Below are 18,507 nucleotides of genomic sequence, written 5' to 3'. Positions count from 1 at the left end.
TTTCCCCCAAACCATTACCATCTGTCCTAGTATCAATTCTAAGACAGAAGAGTGGCAAGGACTAGTATCTTGCCTGGTCACACAGCTAGGAAGTGGCTGAAGCCAAATCTGATTCCTAGCTTGATACTCTAACCACTATACTACCTCGCTAGCTGTACCTCCCTATTAAATCTTAACTGATTACTACAATTATCTGCCATTCTCTAGGTATTTTCCCTAGGGAAAATCCACTGCTATCCATTGCTTCACTTTGCCTCACAAATGAATAATTGAATCAGTTCAGGAACATATCAGTTATGAAAAAATTTACTAAGTCTTTTAATACCTAGTATTCCTCTGTACTTCACAATGTCACTGAATACCAGAGCAAGATTATTTACAAACTGGATGGGCAAATTTTCTGAGTTCTCTGTGCCTTAAATTCCTCATCTATAAAAGGAAGGATTTTGTCATTTTGACTCTAAATCCAACAATTATTTGTGAAGTATTTATCTTCTGCCTGGCACTGTGCTAAATTGTGAAACAGAAAAACCAGAAAGTCTCTACCTTCTATTATCATCAGTAATAATAATTTTTCATTTAAATTTTCTCATCTGTAAAATGGATTAATAGCACCTATCATAGGCATTTTTGTGATTATGAAATGCGAAAACATAAATTTCTTTTCAAGTCTAAAGTGTTGCTCTGTTACTGTCATTATACGTAGGAAAAGACAAGCTCTTCCTTACATAGATGGAAAAAGAGGGCCGTGTTTTGAGACCCGACTTCTTTGGATATCCCAAGTCGCGGTGATGCTCCAAGCTGGGTCAAAGCTGGGTTAGAGGTTCTCAGCAAAAGATGATAAAAGCTTACCAAACAAAACCGCCGTGGGCCAAGAGGCTGGTCCTGATTGGCTGTTTCTCTTCATCCCCTCGAGTTGAAGAAGGTGGTGCGCATGCGCATGGCATCCGCGGCGCACTGCTCCTTCGTCTCTTCCTGCTGCTGGTCTCTCCATCCGGGTCTCCAAGGTTCCGGTCCCCCGCTCACCTGGGTCGCTCTCTTATTCCCTTTCTCTCCACTTTGGGTGACAGTCAAGCTGCGCTGGGGGGGTGGTCCTCTGGGACCTGTTCCGGTGGTGAGTCCTGTGGGGCTGAGACGGGGTGGGTCATGGGTACGGCGTGGGAAGTGAGTGGGCCTCCCGAGCCGGGCCTCAGTTTCTCCGTGTGGAAATGGGTCCTGACCCCTTTATCCCTCACCCTTTCACGCTCTCTCGGGCTCGTGGGACTTGTCTAGCTGAAGCCGAAAAAACATGGGACTCTGAGCCAGGCAACCCAAGTTCCAGCCTGAATCTGACCCTTTTATTGCTGTGTCCCTCCAGAGCAACTACAGCCCCCGGGCCTCAGGAACTTGCTTTCTTATTTTAAAAAAAAAGTACTGTGAGTTGAACTATTGTTTGGACTGCGTACCTAAGGGGGTAGTTGTAAAGTGCTTTCTCCTTGTGGGACGGTGTAAGTGTGAGCCCTAGTAGCTCTGGTGGTTTGGGTCTCAGCCTAAGTGCTGCTGCTCCCTTAGGAGGAATACCTTCCTCAGCTATTCTTCCGGACAATTTGAAAAACTAATTCTCGTAAGGGAAAGTACCCTTAAAAATAGGATACCTGGGCTGTAGTTCTGAGCTATGCTGCTAATAGATATGTGTAAGTTTGTCTCTTCATCTGCAAAATGATAGAGCAGAATGGTAATCTTAACAAAACTCTTTGGAGGATGATGCGCCAAAAGGGGTGGAGGTGGGGGAGGGATATTTGTGGTCCCAGGTAAATGCACCAGGTAAAACTTTAATGGGGGGGGGGAGTAAGTTGTGGATTTGAGTTCTGGGTATCATGCTGAAGGTATTTTAAAGTGTCTGCTCAAGAGACTTACACAAATATGCTATACATTTTTTTTTTACTTTTTACAGTTATTACATTGAATACCTTCAATATGGTCCTCCCAATAGACGCAGATTTATCCTTCATCTCACAACAGCCCAAGTATTTCTGATTTTGTTGTCAGAAGTCTTCTGCTACTAAGATGGAAGTACATTTTTGGAGAGGCCATGTTGATCCTCGTAACTGACCTTGTGATTTATTGTATCATCATTGATATATCCAAAATATTTGACTTAGAACACCAGTCAGTTCCTAAAGAATTAATTGTTTTCCCAGATTATGTTGAAATATTTAGCCACTATTTGTAATTCACTTTAACAATCATCTGATATATTCTATATTCCAGTCCAGGGATAATTATGTATTTCCTTATCAAAAGCAGGAAAAAAAGTTGCATGTTAATTTTATATAGAGTGATCTGGAAGAACTTTTGTAGAAAATAAATACCTTTTAATCATTACCTTGATCAAATCTTGAAACTTGATTTAAAATATGCTTTTGGATATTTGATTTTCTCTTTGTTTAGGGAGAAAGCCTACTGTAACCTCAATATTTAAGATGTATTAATTCAGTATTATAAATATGATAAACATACTCTTAAAGTAACATCATCTCTGGAACCATTAACATAACATGTATTAATGATCTATTTTAAATCCTCTGCAATGGAATTTTTCCAGGTTTGAAGTACTTGTTCTAGGAGCTGTGTGTCACCAGAATGAGACTTGTAATTCTTGATAATTATGCCTTGGCCAGTGAATGGGCAGCCAAATATATCTGTAATCGAATTATCCAATTCAAACCAAGAAAGGACAGATATTTTACCCTGGGTTTGCCAACAGGTAATAAGCTAATTTTTTCAGGTCAAAAAGTTAAGATTTGTGAAAATGTTAATATTGTGTTCTTCTTGCCCAATTTTTTAAGTTATTACATGATTACTACCTATATCGGAATAAAAAGAAGAAGAAGACATTTCTTGAGATAGAAAATTTTAAATGAAGAAATGAGTTCATTGAATAAACTAAAATGCTCTTAGATATTTCTATTGGGGTTCTCATTTACTTTCACAAGAATTTTTTGTATCTCTCATTTTGAATTTGTGGGTATGTTGGGGGATGTTGTTATTACTATGATTATTTCCCCTTTTTCCGGTATGAACTTCCACAGATTACTATGATTAATAAGTAGTGAAAGAATTCTGGCATCTAGGTGTGACATAGAGTTTCAGGCCTGAAAGCAGGAAGATTTCCCTTTCCCATTTCAAATATGGCCTCAGATACTAGCTGTGTGACTCTGGGCAAGTACTTAACCTTGTTTGCCTTAGTTTCCCCATCTGTAAAATGAGATAGAGAAGGAAATGCCAAACCATTCTAGAATCTTTGCAAAGAAAACTGTAGATGGAATCATGAAAAGTGGAGCATGACTGAAATGACTAAGCAACTACAGAATTAAGATCTTATGGCATTCTGACTAGGGTAAGAGGTTTCAAATCCTGCTTCTAACACTTTAAAGCTTTATGACTACTGGAAAGCCATTTAACAACAATAATAACGAAAGTTATAAATTTAGAACTGGAGGAAACCTTAAAGGTCATCTAGTTCAACTCTCTTATTTTGTAGAGTTCCAGAGAAATTATTTGCCAAGGTAGTAAGTGGCAAAGCTGGATTTAGGTCTCCAAATTCATCTTTCTTTCTACTTTATCACATGTTATTCTGACATTTATATAGTACCTTAGGGGTTGCAGATCACTTTATATACATTATTTCATTTTACCTTCACTAACAATCATGTAAGTAGGTGCTATTATCACCCCTTTATAATTTAATTTCTCAACTTTATCTCTGTAAACCAGAGATAATACCTACAAGACCTACTTAATTGTTATGAAATACATATTAGATAATGTATGTAAAATGATATGCAAACTTGAAAGTGCTATATGAATGACAGTTACTACTTCTTTGTATTTTCTTTTAGTGATTTTCTATGCCTCCTTTTTTTTTTCTTTTCTTGAAGTGTTACAAGGGAATGATGCAAGTTACCTTACACCAAAGGATTTTTTCAGGATAGAATCTTAACTACATCAGCCTAGTCAAATCACTGAAACACTGGAGACATTAGGTATGATTTCCAATAAGGATAAATACACATTCAATCTCTATTCTTGATGATATGCAAAGTTATTAAGGCATTTAAATTTCTTTTTTTCTTAACTTAACATGAAGTATTTCAGTTGGTTTTCTGTCGAAGGCCACTATATTAAGATATATTAATTAAAAAGTGAGTTTTGTAACATTTCTGATAATCACTTCCCATTTTTCACTTTCTCTAGATTTACATCTCTATAATTAAGAACAAAGTTCCTAAAGATAACCTTTCTACAATATCTGGAAACATTAGTTAGCTTGTGGAACTCCATAAATAATTCATTTGGCACTTATTGACTAAGTCCCAGAGAGTTGACTGAAGCATACTGGGGTTAAGTGATTTGTTTAGGGTTACACAACTATCAGCTTCAAAATTCAAACCCAGGTCTTCCTGATTCTAAACCCAACAAACTCATTTTAAAATAAGGAAGGGAAAAAGGCCAATTGAGTGTATTGTGTAGCAAAACAGAAAATGGAATAAGCTGCATAATCTTCTGTTTGCTTTTTCATTTTTTAAAGCCACAATTCAAACTTCCTATGAAAAGATATTATATAGATGTCATATGAATTCCATAAATTGAAAGAGACAGATTCTATACTTAAACATCCTTAAGTTAGGCCACATATTCTGAGGCTTTAGATCCATGAGGAGTCAGGGTTAGGAGGAAGTGAGACAATCAATTGGCAAATTGTATTTTTAAGTTTTGGTGCAGGTAGAGGGGTAGGTGGGTGGATAGAGTATTAGGGCTGGAGTCAGAAAGACTCATCTTCCCCTATTTTCAAATCTCTTCTCAGATACTTACTAGCTGTGTGACCCTGAGTAAATCGCTTAACCCTGTTTGCTTCAGTTTCCTCATTTATAAAATGGGCTGGAAAAGGAAATGGAAAATCACTCCTGTATCGTTGCATACAAAACCCCAAATGGGATCACAGAAAGTAGAGTGCAACTGAAACAAATGAACAACTTTTAAGTTTGTTATTATTTTTAAAAGTAATTTAAAGTTTAGACTTGGTTCATCACTAAATCTTTATCTAACTAAGAAAACCTGCTATTTTCCTTCTCTCCTTATCTTGGTCTTCCTGATGTTCTTTGTTCTCTACTTGTGTAGAACTTACAATTTCTAAATTGGTGGTTCACTAATTATGAAGATAACTCACTTTTAGATTGTGTCTTAAGGTATACAAAGTGTTTTCCTTGTAACAAAGCAATAAAGTAAGTAGTGTAAACATTATCCACATTTCATAGATGAGAAACTCCGATACTAAGAAGCCAAATAATTTTCTCAGGGTCATACAACCAGGATGTATATGAATAAACTAGAACTTGAAATCAGGTCACTTTACTCCAAGCCCAGTGTTGCCATTTAGTTCCTCTCTCTTTCCAAAACTTTTAAATGACCAAATGAAAGTTCTCTGAATGTCTTTTGGATTCCCCTGCCTTTAGCTATTCTCAGAAGTTTGCCCTGACAGAACAGAGTTTCTGTTCATCCATGGATAGAAATTTAGGGGTTAGGAAGGGACTGATATTTTGAATACTTTTGTTTTTGTTGGTAAAAAAAAAAAAGGAATATTATTTGTTTTTTTTCAGGAAGCACACCTTTGGGATGCTACAAAAAACTAATAGAATATCACAAGAATGGAGACCTTTCCTTTAAATATGTAAAGACCTTTAACATGGATGAATATGTAGGTAGGTAAGCTGTATTTTTTAATGATACTAAAAAATTTCCTAGAATTTCACATATGATTATGAGTTCTATCAGTTTTCTGTCATCAGCAGATTGCATACTTTTGAGTTCAGGTAAAAATACATAATTTCATATTATTACATAGTATGTGTGTGTGTGTGTGTATATATATATATATATATATATATATATATATATATATATATATGGTAATGAATGAACCTAAGTTTTTTAGGAGTATATGCCGCTACTCCTTCAATTATGTATTTTGCCCTTAAGCTTTTAGGCTTCCTCAAATTTCTATTAACAATTCCAAATATCATTGGGATAATTTTCCTGGTATATTAAATTGTGTGGAAGACACAGAAATAGAAGGGGTAACTAAATATATTGACTGACAACTGCAATCCAAAGTAATCACTCTATGCTAGAAAGGTGGATTAATAATCACTCAAATAAGCTATAGTAGCAATAAATGCAAAGTTCTATGCTTAGCCTAAAAAATTCAATTCCATCATTACAGGAAATATGTAGCTAGAAAGCTCATATTAAATATTAGGGGTTTTAATGGAATGAAGTATGAATCAACAGAGCAATGTGGTAGCCAAAAAAAGTAAACTGATTTTAAACTACATTAATAGAACACAATGTCCAAAGTGAGGGAAGTAATGGTTCTGTTTTATCTGGTCATCATCAGACCTTATTTAAGTATTAATTCAATTTTGAGTGCTACATTTAAAAACAATGATTAATAAGTGGGAATTTGTCCACGGGAAAGTAACAAGTGTGGTTGTTTAAAGTAACCAAAGATTGTTAACTTGGAGAAAACTTGGATGACATTATAACAATCTTTAAATAATTGAAGGTTTGTCATATGTCAGAACAATTAGATTTATTCTTCTTGGTCCTTAGAAATGATGAGGGAAATTTTAGTGCTTTATATAAAAAAATAAATAAATATAATACTTAGAACTAGAGCTTAAGGATGGTATAGAAAGGCAATGTATTTTTAAATATTTTTCCTTCATGTAGTTCTACAAGGGACAATAGAGTTTGAAGTATGGTATTGAGAGTTGTCTGTAAGAGATTCTGGAAATTTGTTGATCCCTAATTATAAAAATTATCAAATTGATTTTATTAACTCTAGGACTTCCCAGAAATCATCCTGAGAGCTACCATTCTTATATGTGGAATAACTTCTTTAAGCATATTGACATAGATCCTAATAATGTTCATATCCTTGATGGAAATGCTTCAGACCTACAGGCAGAATGTGATTCATTTGAAAGGAAAATAGAAGAAGCTGGAGGAATTGATCTTTTTGTTGGAGGTATGTAGAACACCTTACTGTTCATTGTGTACTAATATGGAGCTTTTTTTTTTATTTAAAACTGAGTCACTCAACCCCTATACCTTTTTTTAAATTTTATTTAGTCAATTTAGAATATTTTTCCTTGGTTACAAAAATCATGTTATTTCCCTCCCTTCCTCCACCCCGTCCTGTAGCCGATGCACAATTACACTGCTTTTTATGTGTGTCCTTGATCAAAACCTATTTCCATATTACTGATATTTGCACTAACCTTTTTGCAATAAATATATTTAAGAAATTTGCTATAACCAGAGCAATTTAATGAAGATTATCACTTTAAGTCTAGGCAATCAACAAAAGAATAAAGTAAGCCCTGATATGTAGTGTTTGCAGATTTCTGGGGTGCACATACTCACACTGAAAATTTTAACATTTAGCTCTCATCAAATTGTAAGAGCTAATTCCAACACATTACTGATTGTCCTCAGGCAATTAACTAGATCCCTTCCCATTCTCCACTAGACCAGCCTTTTATAGATAACTTTTTTTTTTGGCTTCAAAATATTTTAAACTAAGAATCATTTAACTTTGGCAGTAGTGAATCTTGGCATATTCTATTCAGTTACTTTTTTTAAAACCCTTATCTTCTATCTTGGAATCAATACTGTGCATTGCTTCCGAGGGTAATGGCTAAGTAGTTGGGGGTTAAGTGACTTGACAGAGTGATACAGGTAGGAAATGTCTGAGGCCAGATTTGAACCGTCTCTAGGCCTGGCTCTATTCATTGATCCATCTAGCTGCTCTTCTAGTCAGTAACTTATAGCATGGTTTCTATTTGAAAACAGGCATGTATGTTTCCTTCGTTTTTTTAGTTTGTATCTATAAATCATAGAGCTAGGGGGAATTAATCATAGATCAATTGCCCATGGTCATGGTTTGTAACTGGCAGAGCTGGGATTTGAACCTAAGTCCTTTGACTCCAAATCTAATGTTCTTTCTACTTTATGGTATTGCAATTCTCTTACCAAACATCATACATATAGCCTTATAAATAATAGCACAGGAGAGAGGAAGGTAGAGGAGAAGAGATAAAGAGCTACCAATTCCCTAAGGAAAAAGTTCTTAACTTGTTGTCTACGGACTTGTTTTAAAAATATTTTTGTAGCTATATTTCATTGTAATTTATTTCTTTGTAATCTTATATATTGTGCATTTAGAAATATTCTAAAATGGAGCCCATAGGTTTTTTTTTCAACTTCTAAAGGAGTATATTACAAAATAATAATTCTATAGAAGTTTGTGACTTGTTATTTCTGTTACATACATTATTTTTAAAATATGATATTTCCATAATAAAGGGTACAATACAACAATTAAATCATAGGCTTAGATTACAAAGAGGAGAGAATTCACTACTGATAGTGAATACCTTTTAATGGTTTCACATACATTTAGCACTGTTAGAGATTTCAAAGATTATTCTAGTCCATTGTATTCATTTAACAGATTAAGAATATGAAGTATGCACTGTTCCAGGATTACAAAGTTAGTTAAAGAGGGGGAGAGTGGGGCTGGCTCAGTGGATTGAGAGCCTGGCCCAAAGATGGGAGGTCCTAGATTCAAATCTGGCCTTGGACACTTCCTAGCTGTGTGACCCTGGGCAAGTCACTTAACCCCCATTGCCTACCCCTTATCACTTTACTGCTTTAGAACCAGTACACAGTATTGATTCTAAGACAGAAGGTAAGAGTTTAAAAAAAAAAGATGAAAGAACTGCCAGCAGAACTCAGGTGTCTGAACCTAGTCAAATGCTCATTCCTTTTTATCCTGTAGTGTTTCTGGTAGAGTTCCCTATATAATATAAAGCATAAATTAAGGACTCAATAAATAGTTGTTGAATTTAATATAATTCATTTTACAAAAGAGTAAAGAATTTTAATGCTTTAATTTTAAAGATTTTCAGGAACATCGCTTTTGGGAAAAAGAAAAATAAATTTATAATATTTTCTACTAAAAACTTTTGGGGATCCTTGCTCATTTTTATATACAAATCCATACATATGACTTGTCTGTTTCTTTTGAAAGGCATTGGTCCAGATGGTCACATCGCTTTCAATGAACCAGGATCCAGTTTAGTATCCAGGACAAGATTAAAGACTCTAGCAATGGATACCATTTTGGCAAATGCTAAATATTTTGATGGAGATTTATCAAAAGTGCCAACTATGGCTCTAACAGTTGGTGTGGGGACGGTGATGGATGCTAGAGAAGTAAGAATTCAGATGTTCCTTTGGTATTTGTTTTCTATATATACCTCTCTTTGAAGTTCTGGTGTTTTTGTTTAGCTTATATAAAATATGCAGCAACTTGATGGTGCGGTGGATAGGATAGCATGCCAGGCTCTAGAGTCAGAAATACTTGAATTCAAATCCAGTCTCAGATACTTACTAGATTAGATATGTGACCCTGGGCAAGTCACTTAACTCTGTTTCAGTTTCCTCATATATAAAATGAGCTGGAGAAGGAAATGACAACTCACTCCAGTATCTCTGTGACCCAAATGGGGTCAGAAAGAGTCAGATATGGCTGAAACAACTAAATGACGTGGACAGTATTTTATATTGTACAGTGTACAATGTGTGCATTGTTTTTATTTTTCCGTTTTTAATAATTGATGTCTTACGAGTTCTGAGATGCATTCTGATTTAATTGAAAGACTCTTAATTGAAATTACAATTGAAAATTCTAATCCATTTGAAAGACTCAACTTATTCTTCCTTCCATTTTGAACTAAATTCTTAATTTTGAACTTCAGTATTTTCAGTAAACTTGTTTTTAGAGCCTGATTTATGGTAATCAATAATAAGAACAGGATGATAATTAGTTATATGGAATCCTCAGGATAACTAGATACTTTAGTTCATTCTTTCTGAAAGATCATTTATAGTTATAGAATGATCATCAGCAGAGGAGGTCAGTTTTTTAAACTTTTATGAATTTCCCCTTTTCCTTAAATGTCTCATCTTCTACCATTCAGGAGCAAAGCTTTTAAATTTGTATTAATAAGTCACAGTCTGAGTGATGCGGTATTTTTTAGTGGATCAACATCCTCTTTGACTGATACTAATTATTGCTTCATGATCTGTGTCAGAATTGTAGTAAGTACTTAGTATAGTTAACTCAGTTATTGTCAAATAGATCATTTGGAACCCTGGATCTCTCCTGTTACCAAGAAGACAGGTTACTGGTGACAAAAGTGGCAAAGTAAGGGCAATAAAACTGCGACAACTTCAGTAGTTTTCACCTTAGTAGGATAGCAGCATAGTGTGTGTAATGAAGTAGATTAAAATCAGTGTTGGCTTTTTAAAATTGACATTTTGGGCAATTTCACATTTTTTGCATTAAGTACATTCTTTGTCAGTCTCTGGTTTCTTGATACCTTCGTGATATTTGTAGTCTTTCAGCCATAATTTGGTATCACTTCTTTAGTGATAGGCTTTATAGCTAGTGCAGTAATTTATTCCACCTTTCTTGAGTAGCTTGTTTGCCCCCATTTCTAAATCCAACCTAACCCTGGTTGATACTCACAATTTTTCTTTTGACAGAACAAACAGAAAGAAGGCACCAGGTTAATGCTGAGAAATAGTCCCATATTGACTTGGTCCACCATAAATACATGTGAGTCTTCATGGCTCACTAGCATTCCAATTATGTATCTCTTTATTTACTCCATAAGGGGACAGGAAAGAATAATTATTTAAATAATGCCTACTACATGCCAGGTGCAATTATGTCATCTGATCCTCAGGATAACATGGTACAGTAGGTTTTGTTTTTATTCCCATGGGATGGGGCCAGGGGGTGGGGGGGAAGGAAACTGGAAACTGAGACAAGAAGAGGTTAAGTGACTTGCCTAAGGTCACATTTTCTAGTAAGGATCTGGCATAAGATTTGAACTCAAGTCTTCCAGACTCCTGGCTCCACTATATCACCTAGTTGCCTCAACCTACCTTATTCCCATAGCAAATATTTAAAATGTCTTCTCCCCTTATCCACCCTCTTTTCCCAGTGTTTTGATTTACCTTATTGTGTTTTTTTAATCTGCTATACATATGCAAAATTCAATTAGTTTAATGTTCAAATCAGAAAAACCAATCCTATTATATTTTGTGCTGCCACATGTACTTTCCTCCATTGTTTTTTTCTATTATTAATCCATGGGAAACTAGATTATATAAACCATCTATTATTTAAATATATACAGGTATAATTAATCAACCTCCTTTAATTTACAATAAAGGGGTAAATTTAGGGGTTTTTGACTGAATTATACTCATATATATAGTATATATTATACTATGATAACCAAGGATTTAATTCAAATCCCAATAAAAATACTCAAGTCAGTTTGGGAATTTCTTGGTGGTTTAGTTAATATAGAGGGAAGAAATTAAGAAGAAGAGAGAGGGAAAAGGGTATAATATGTCTCTGGCCTAGCCTGAGGCAGGGGGAGTTCAAAGACCTCCACCATGAGACCTCCTCAGAAGATTAGGGACTTCCTAAGAGGATAGTGTTTGGAAAGGGAAAGGGAAAGGGTCAGTCTAAACTACCCACCTTCCACATCCACGCCAAGACCCAAGATGCCAAATGCCAAAATGCCACCCAGCATGCCCCACGTTGCCGATGGAGACCAATGTCTCCACTAGCAAGAGACAGAGCGAGAACCATGTCTCTGCAAAAAGAGTACAAGCAAGAGGAAGTACCACGAATATGTAGACTTTTTTTACATCACTTCCTGTGTCTCACATGTACCAATGGTAGCTTAACCTTGACTTGGGACAGCCCAGGGAGTCTATCAGTTGTTTCTGATTTGTCACTTGATAGCACATGTTGGTCATAGGCCATCCTCCTCAACACTTAATCCTTAAGGAGGGGTGTAGTCATTCCTGTTTTTGTTAGGATTTTAAAGATTTAATCAGGGTGAAGAAAATCTAAAATTCACATTATGAATAGAAGACCTGAACACTTTTCTTTTCCCTCCCAACTAGGAAAGCCCCTGAACTTTCCTCTGATTAGATTACCTAATTTTGTATCCTGAATTGTATAGTGGTTATACATTTTTGTTATAATTGAGTATACTTTTGAACATATTTGCTTTGGTAGTAAGAATTTGGTTTATTCTGTATTTAGGGTCTTTGGACTCACTGGGGAGTCCATTGACCATTACTTTGCCAATAAATCACTTTATAACCAAAAAATAATAATAATAACCTGATACACAAGTCCTTCTTTCCTACATTTGCTAGGTTTAGAGGATAAGAGTAGTTTTCTTCCTTGCCTAAGCAAACCAGTCTTATTTGTGCCATAAATCTCATCTGCTTCTTCAGTTATCCCTATTCTCTCTTGAATCTTCATTCTTTTCTTTCTCTACTCTCCTGCTTATTTGCTTGCTCAGGTTTCCCTTGTATAATTAGAAGCTTTCCTAGCCCAGTTGCTCCTTAAACCTTTCATCATAGCTCTACCCTTCCCTTCATTACTAAATGTGCTGAAAGATTATTATGTATAGTTTCTTTCTCCATTTTCTCACCACTCTTGTTCCTAATCTGGCTTTTATGAACAAAGGCATGATTACAATATGGTTTTTTAAAAAAGGTGAGATCATCCTTGATCTTTTTGTAGCATTTTAGGCCCCTAACTCCTTAACCTTTTACCATTCTCCCTTGACTTCACTTAACATTCTTCTCTCCTGCCTTTCAGAATGCTTCAATTGATACCTCTTCTTCCTATACCTTTAAATGTGTCTCTGCCTTGGATTCTCATCTCTTTTTCTCTTTATATGCTTTCTGTCTTGTCTACTTTTATCTTCCAGATATATCTTTGACTTTGATATCCTGTTGCCTTTTGGTTCCACATTTCCAGCTTCCTGTTGTACTTCTATCTTGATAAACTTACCAACTCAAATTCAATGTGTTAAAAGTGAACACACTGGGACAGCTGGATAACTCTGGATTGAGAGCCAGGCCTAGAGGCAGGAGGTCCTAGGTTCAAATGTGACCTCAGACACTTCCTAGTTGTGCCATCCTAGGCAAGTAACTAACCATGTTTGCTTAGCCCTTGCTCTTCTGTTTTAAGAGTTGTTACTAGGACAAAAAGTACGAGTTAAAAAGAAAATGTTGCCCAGCCCTGAATGTACTTCTTTAGTATCTCTCACATTCATCGCTTGTTTCCATTCTTAGTCTTAGTTCAAACCTTCTTTATCATACTGTCAGACTTTTAAAATAGCTTCTTCAACTTCTAAACTAATTTCTCTGAACCTAATCTCTTTGCTCCATTTCATCCTTTACATTGCAGTATGATAATTTTCCTAATGCAAAAGTCTGTTTATATATTTCAGTGACTCCTTTTGACATAGGATCTAGAACCATCATTCAAGAGCTTTAACAATCTAACTTCAGCCCACTTTTCTAGCATTATTTCACACTGTTACATCTACTCTTGATCCATTTTCCATTCCACCATCATCTTACAATAACAACAGTAATAATAGCTAGCATTTACACAGTGCTTTAATATTTAGAGAACACATATAATCTTTTTTGATCCTTGCAACAACCCTCTGAGGTAGATTCATTTTATAAATAAAGAAATGGTGAATGAGGAAGGTTAAGAGATTAGCCCAGGCAGTAAATATCCAAATCCAGCATTTTATCAATTTCACCCCTTAGCTGCCAAAGTGATTTTCTTCTAAAGCAGATCAACCTGCTATTCAATAAGCCCCAGTGGCTCCCTATTGACTCTCGATACTCTTATGCATTTTAGGACTAAGGGCATATTTTCAGAGAAGGTAGATGATATTTTAAATAAAGCCTAGCAAGGAGGCCTGTGTGGTAGAGTGGCAAAGTGTAAGAAGGAGTAGTGCATAATGTGTTTAGGGCCATGTTGTGAAGAGCTATGAATGTCAAACAGTTCATATTTGATTCTAGAGGCAATAGAGTTGATTGAATAGCCTTTCTCAAAATTACCATGTAGCCCCTACTACTTGCTTCTTACCTATGTGTTGTATCACTTCACAGAATGCTTCTTGAGGTTACAGTTTCATTTTTATTTGGTATCTCTAGTGCCTAGCATGTAGTAGATACTAAATAAATGCTTATTGATTGATTCATATATTTTGTCCATTTTGGCCCCAATAATCTGCTCGACATTCTTCAGTATTGTCTTATCTTCTTGTTTTTGTACACTTGACATGGATCATTTCCCCAATTTGAATTTTTTTTCTTCTACATTACCTATTGAAATTCTTCTCATCCTTTAAGACCTAGCTAATGTGCTATTTCCTTCTTGAAATCATCCTTTCTTCCCTTTTGCTAGAAGTGTTCTTCAGTTTTATTCTTCTTTGAGCAACTCTTTCTATGTAATTTGCAACTCTAACTTGAATCAGTTATTTATATAGATTGGGGGGTGGGGGTCTTTAGATCCTTCTCCCCTCTTTTTGTGGGTTGTTGAATTGACTTCTACCCTTGCTATTGAGGCTGTGGTATAAGGGAAATAACAGTCAACTTTGAATAATAATTTACAACAACAGAAACAAAGAAATTAAAAAAAAAACTTATGTTCAATCCCTACTTCTGACTCTTTACTAGCTATGCATTTATGGGTCATTAAATTAAACTGAGAGCAATGGAGGTTAAGTGACTTGCCCAGAGTCACATAGCTAGGAGGTATTTGAGGCCAGATTTGAGCCTAGGACCTCCTACCTTATAGGCTTGGCTCTCAATCCACTCAGTCACAATTTTAATTAAAAATACCGTGACATTTGGTGAAATTGAATAATTATCAAGATATTTTTAATTTTTGTACTGAATTAACTGAGAAAACCATATATTCCCTTTATATGTATAAGTTATGTCTCTAATCTATTATCAATGCTTATTTCTGTGATTCCATGGGTTCATGATTTTCTGAGTGAGGTTTATTAGATCTTGATGTATACATATATTCTCACCTTGTTTGACTTTTATCAAAGCCTTCTAATTAATTTCAATAAAATTGTTTCCCAATCTTTAAAAAAACCTCAGAATTGTGGTTATGCTATTTTTGTCAACATGGGCTATTATGAGGAAAAGTGTATCAGAAGCCAACTTTTCTGTCATATGATCAGTTGTTTTAAACATTATCTGATAGTTTTTCCATACTAGCTTAATATGTATATTATGGATCTGTGACAGACTATAGTGAGTGGGGTTTTATTTGTTTTGTTTTGTTTGGTATTATCTGCCATTACAATGGGGTTTTCTTTGTTTATTTTGTTTTTTTTTCTTTTTTTTTACTATATCCCCTGGATTATTTCACAGAATCCTATCATTTCCCAAAAAAAAAGGTTTGAGAAATTCTGACCTAGATCATTTTCAGTAGAGTACTGTCTCAGGATTTCTTTATTTGTAACTTCACATGGTAACAGTCCTAACATTTCCATATTTGTATCATTTCTCATGGTGACAGTCCTAACATATCTTTATTCAACTTTTTTATCAACTCCAGATGATGATGATGTGTATGTTCAGATGTTTGGAATTTCATCATTTATAAAAATACACTTTGATTCACAGATTGTGATTAATAAAGTAGATTTCTCTCTTTCTAAAACATGAGGGAGAAAATATTAGTTTTGACAGCTCTCTACATGAACACAAAATTTCAGATTTCCTGTTAAAAGTCAGATAAATGTACCCCTAAGTTACAGGATCTTTACTTCTTTTTTATTTCTGGATTTTCTCCTTACAGGCTTGTATAGGCATTTTCACTGAGATAATCTTTTTTAGGTCTCCCAAGGAGTCTCTCTGGATTCATTTTTCTTACATGAACATGTTGGATTTCTTAATTTTATCTAATTAGTCTGGGATAACTCCCTGTTTTCATCATTAGGAGACTCTTCTAAATGTTCTTGCCTTTTATGCATCTTTTTTGTTGTTTTCAAAACAAAAAAATGGATTGGATCTCAGTGTCCCAAGGCTCTTCCTTTTAGCCCTACTAAACTTATACCTACTTCTCACATTGTTATTCATTTGCTTCAGAGATCTAGGTGCAATTTTGCCACAATTGGAAACTCATTACTTATCTGTATACCTAAAACTTGTCATCTTTAAAAAATGAATCCACACAATGACTTAAATTAAAACTACACAAAGTGACTTTTCCTCTTTAAATTTTCAAATTGATTTTCCTTTTAATTATTGTGGTTATTGTTTAAATTGTTCACCTGATTCTGCACAGTTCACTGTTCATCTATTCATATAAATCTTTCCAGATTGCTGAATCTATCAGATTCATTATTTATGAGAGTATAATAATCAGTTTGTAGTCAATAAGCATGTATTAAATACTTGCTACATGCCAGAAATGTTATTAATGAAGTTTGTTTTGTTTATAGTTTAATGTTGAACCAACCTTATCATTCCAAATATAAATTTAATCTTGTCATAGTGAATACTTCTCTTGAATGTTTCAAGCAATATGAATGTTTCTGTAACCTGTTTGATAATTATCTTAATATTTTATTGATATGCATTAGAGATAGTGATCTATAGCTTTTGTCTTGATCTCTAACATTTGATATCAAGACTTTCATGGAAGAAGTTGGATAGAATACTTCCTTTTTTAGTTTTGCAAAATATGTTTGTATGCTTTGTTTGTGTGTCTGTACATATAAGCTTTTATGAGGCTGATGCTAATTATTACAAATGTTAGTTCCACTTAAAATTATATAGGTTCTTTCAGAATTTAATGTAAATTTGCTGTTTTCCAGGTAATGATTCTCATAACCGGTGCACATAAAGCATTTGCACTGTACAAGGCAATAGAAGAAGGAGTCAATCATATGTGGACTGTTTCAGCTTTCCAGCAGCATCCTCGAACTATTTTTGTATGTGATGAAGATGCTACCTTAGAATTAAGAGTTAAAACTGTGAAATACTTTAAAGGTGAGCACTGAATTTAAGTTGACTATGTATGATTTGTTAATGATATACTTAAATTCTAATATGGCTATGGAATTAAATCCTGCCCTCTATTCCTGAAAACTGACATTGTGCTGGCACATTACCTATGTTTTCAAGAAGTAAGAATGTCTATATTAAAGTAATAGTGGCTGCTGAGTAAATAGCTATTTCTTTTCTCACATTTTGAAAAAGTAAAGCATTAGGAGGACCTGAATTCTGTACTTTTTGTTAAGACATTTTATTCATGACTCAGTTTTACATATGGAAATTTTAATCAAAAGTGAAATCTTATAGTTTTAATTCTTTTATATCTATATGGGCCTTTTTCTCTGCTATTGTCCATTGCATTTTACGGGTTCACATCCATTTTGAAAAATCATGTCAACTTGAGTTTCCTTAATTTGAGTTCACTGTTATATGCAAATTTTGAAACTTTCATAATGGGTGCTATATTTTACTTTAGTAAAATTATATTTGATTTTTTTTCTTGACATTCTCTGCTAGTTTAGATGAAAATAAATGAGTTGAGCTAAATAATCATTTCGTATTTAACTGGGAACTTTCTTTAAAATAAGAAATCTATATTATTAAGTTATATAGTATTTAGATTTGTACAAGTAATTTTTACATGTATAGAAGGACATAGAAATGAACACTGTAAAAATGATACTTGCATTAAACACCTCAGTATATTTCAAGGGACCAGTTATTCCAAAAGTTTAAAGAATCTTAAAACTATTAATATTTAAATAGGGACTAAAAATTTGATTGTCATATGATTGAACTTTTCAGTGATAACTTTTTGTAAGAATTTTTTTATTTTTTCCCCTTTGTTATACATCTACTGCTTAAAAATGGAATGTCTATTTTGCTTAGTCTTTTTTATTCACTGTATTTGTTGTAACAGTTGAGAATACTGAATTTCTTAATGCATTTCTTTTGATATTTCTGACTAAGGGGGGGAAAGAAGTTTGTTTAAAACACAGCTTCCTTCATTTCTCTCCTAAATTTTATTGATAGTAGATAGATTAGTCATAATAAATCATGATATTTATGCTAACATTTCATTACTTATTGTTTTTTAACTTATTTGATCCTAACAGTATAGAAGAGGAAAAAAAAAGATCCATTTAGATTTGAATATGTTAAATTTCATTAATCTTTTTAAAAGCCACAAATGCATCATTGAAAAATCAGAAACATCATTGTAATTGAAAAATATGTGTTTGTTGAATACGTGAACACTATAGTATTGAGTTCTGAATAAAATGTGATTGGTCACAATTTTTCCTGACATTTTCCTATTTATTTATTCAGATGTCTTCCTAAATATCATGTTACTTGGAAAAGAATTTTACAACAGCTTTTTTCCCCATGATATATATTTATAGAAACATGAACAGTGGCTATTTACATTGATGGTAAAATATTTACATTTTCAACTTCAACAAGCATTTA

The 18,507-nt window shown here is 34.1% G+C and overlaps 1 protein-coding gene across 6 annotated transcripts in view; it reads left to right on the top strand.

Annotated features, from left to right (window-relative positions):
• The first annotated feature begins 932 nt into the window (after positions 1 to 932).
• GNPDA2 (glucosamine-6-phosphate deaminase 2) overlaps positions 933 to 18,507 on the top strand; it is a 32,050-nt gene continuing 14,475 nt past the window's right edge. For 4 of the 6 annotated variants that reach the window (XR_468998.3, XR_469000.3, XR_468999.3 and 1 more), the window contains exons 1-6: positions 951 to 1,114; positions 2,585 to 2,746; positions 5,640 to 5,741; positions 6,887 to 7,069; positions 9,137 to 9,321; positions 16,857 to 17,031. Coding sequence is in view for 3 of the 6 variants with exons in the window: in XM_056802578.1 (XP_056658556.1) it covers positions 2,623 to 2,746; positions 5,640 to 5,741; positions 6,887 to 7,069; positions 9,137 to 9,321; positions 16,857 to 17,031 (769 nt within the window). In the remaining 3 variants the exon portion in view is untranslated. Of the gene's footprint in view, positions 1,115 to 2,584; positions 2,747 to 3,920; positions 4,026 to 5,639; positions 5,742 to 6,886; positions 7,070 to 9,136; positions 9,322 to 16,856; positions 17,032 to 18,507 lie in introns of those variants that run through there. The other 2 variants (XM_007496498.3, XM_056802579.1) reach the window with 2 other exon arrangements.

This window comes from Monodelphis domestica, chromosome 6 (assembly GCF_027887165.1).
Source record: "Monodelphis domestica isolate mMonDom1 chromosome 6, mMonDom1.pri, whole genome shotgun sequence".
Classification (NCBI taxonomy): domain Eukaryota; kingdom Metazoa; phylum Chordata; class Mammalia; order Didelphimorphia; family Didelphidae; genus Monodelphis; species Monodelphis domestica.
This window is presented reverse-complemented; position numbering and strand designations above follow the sequence as displayed.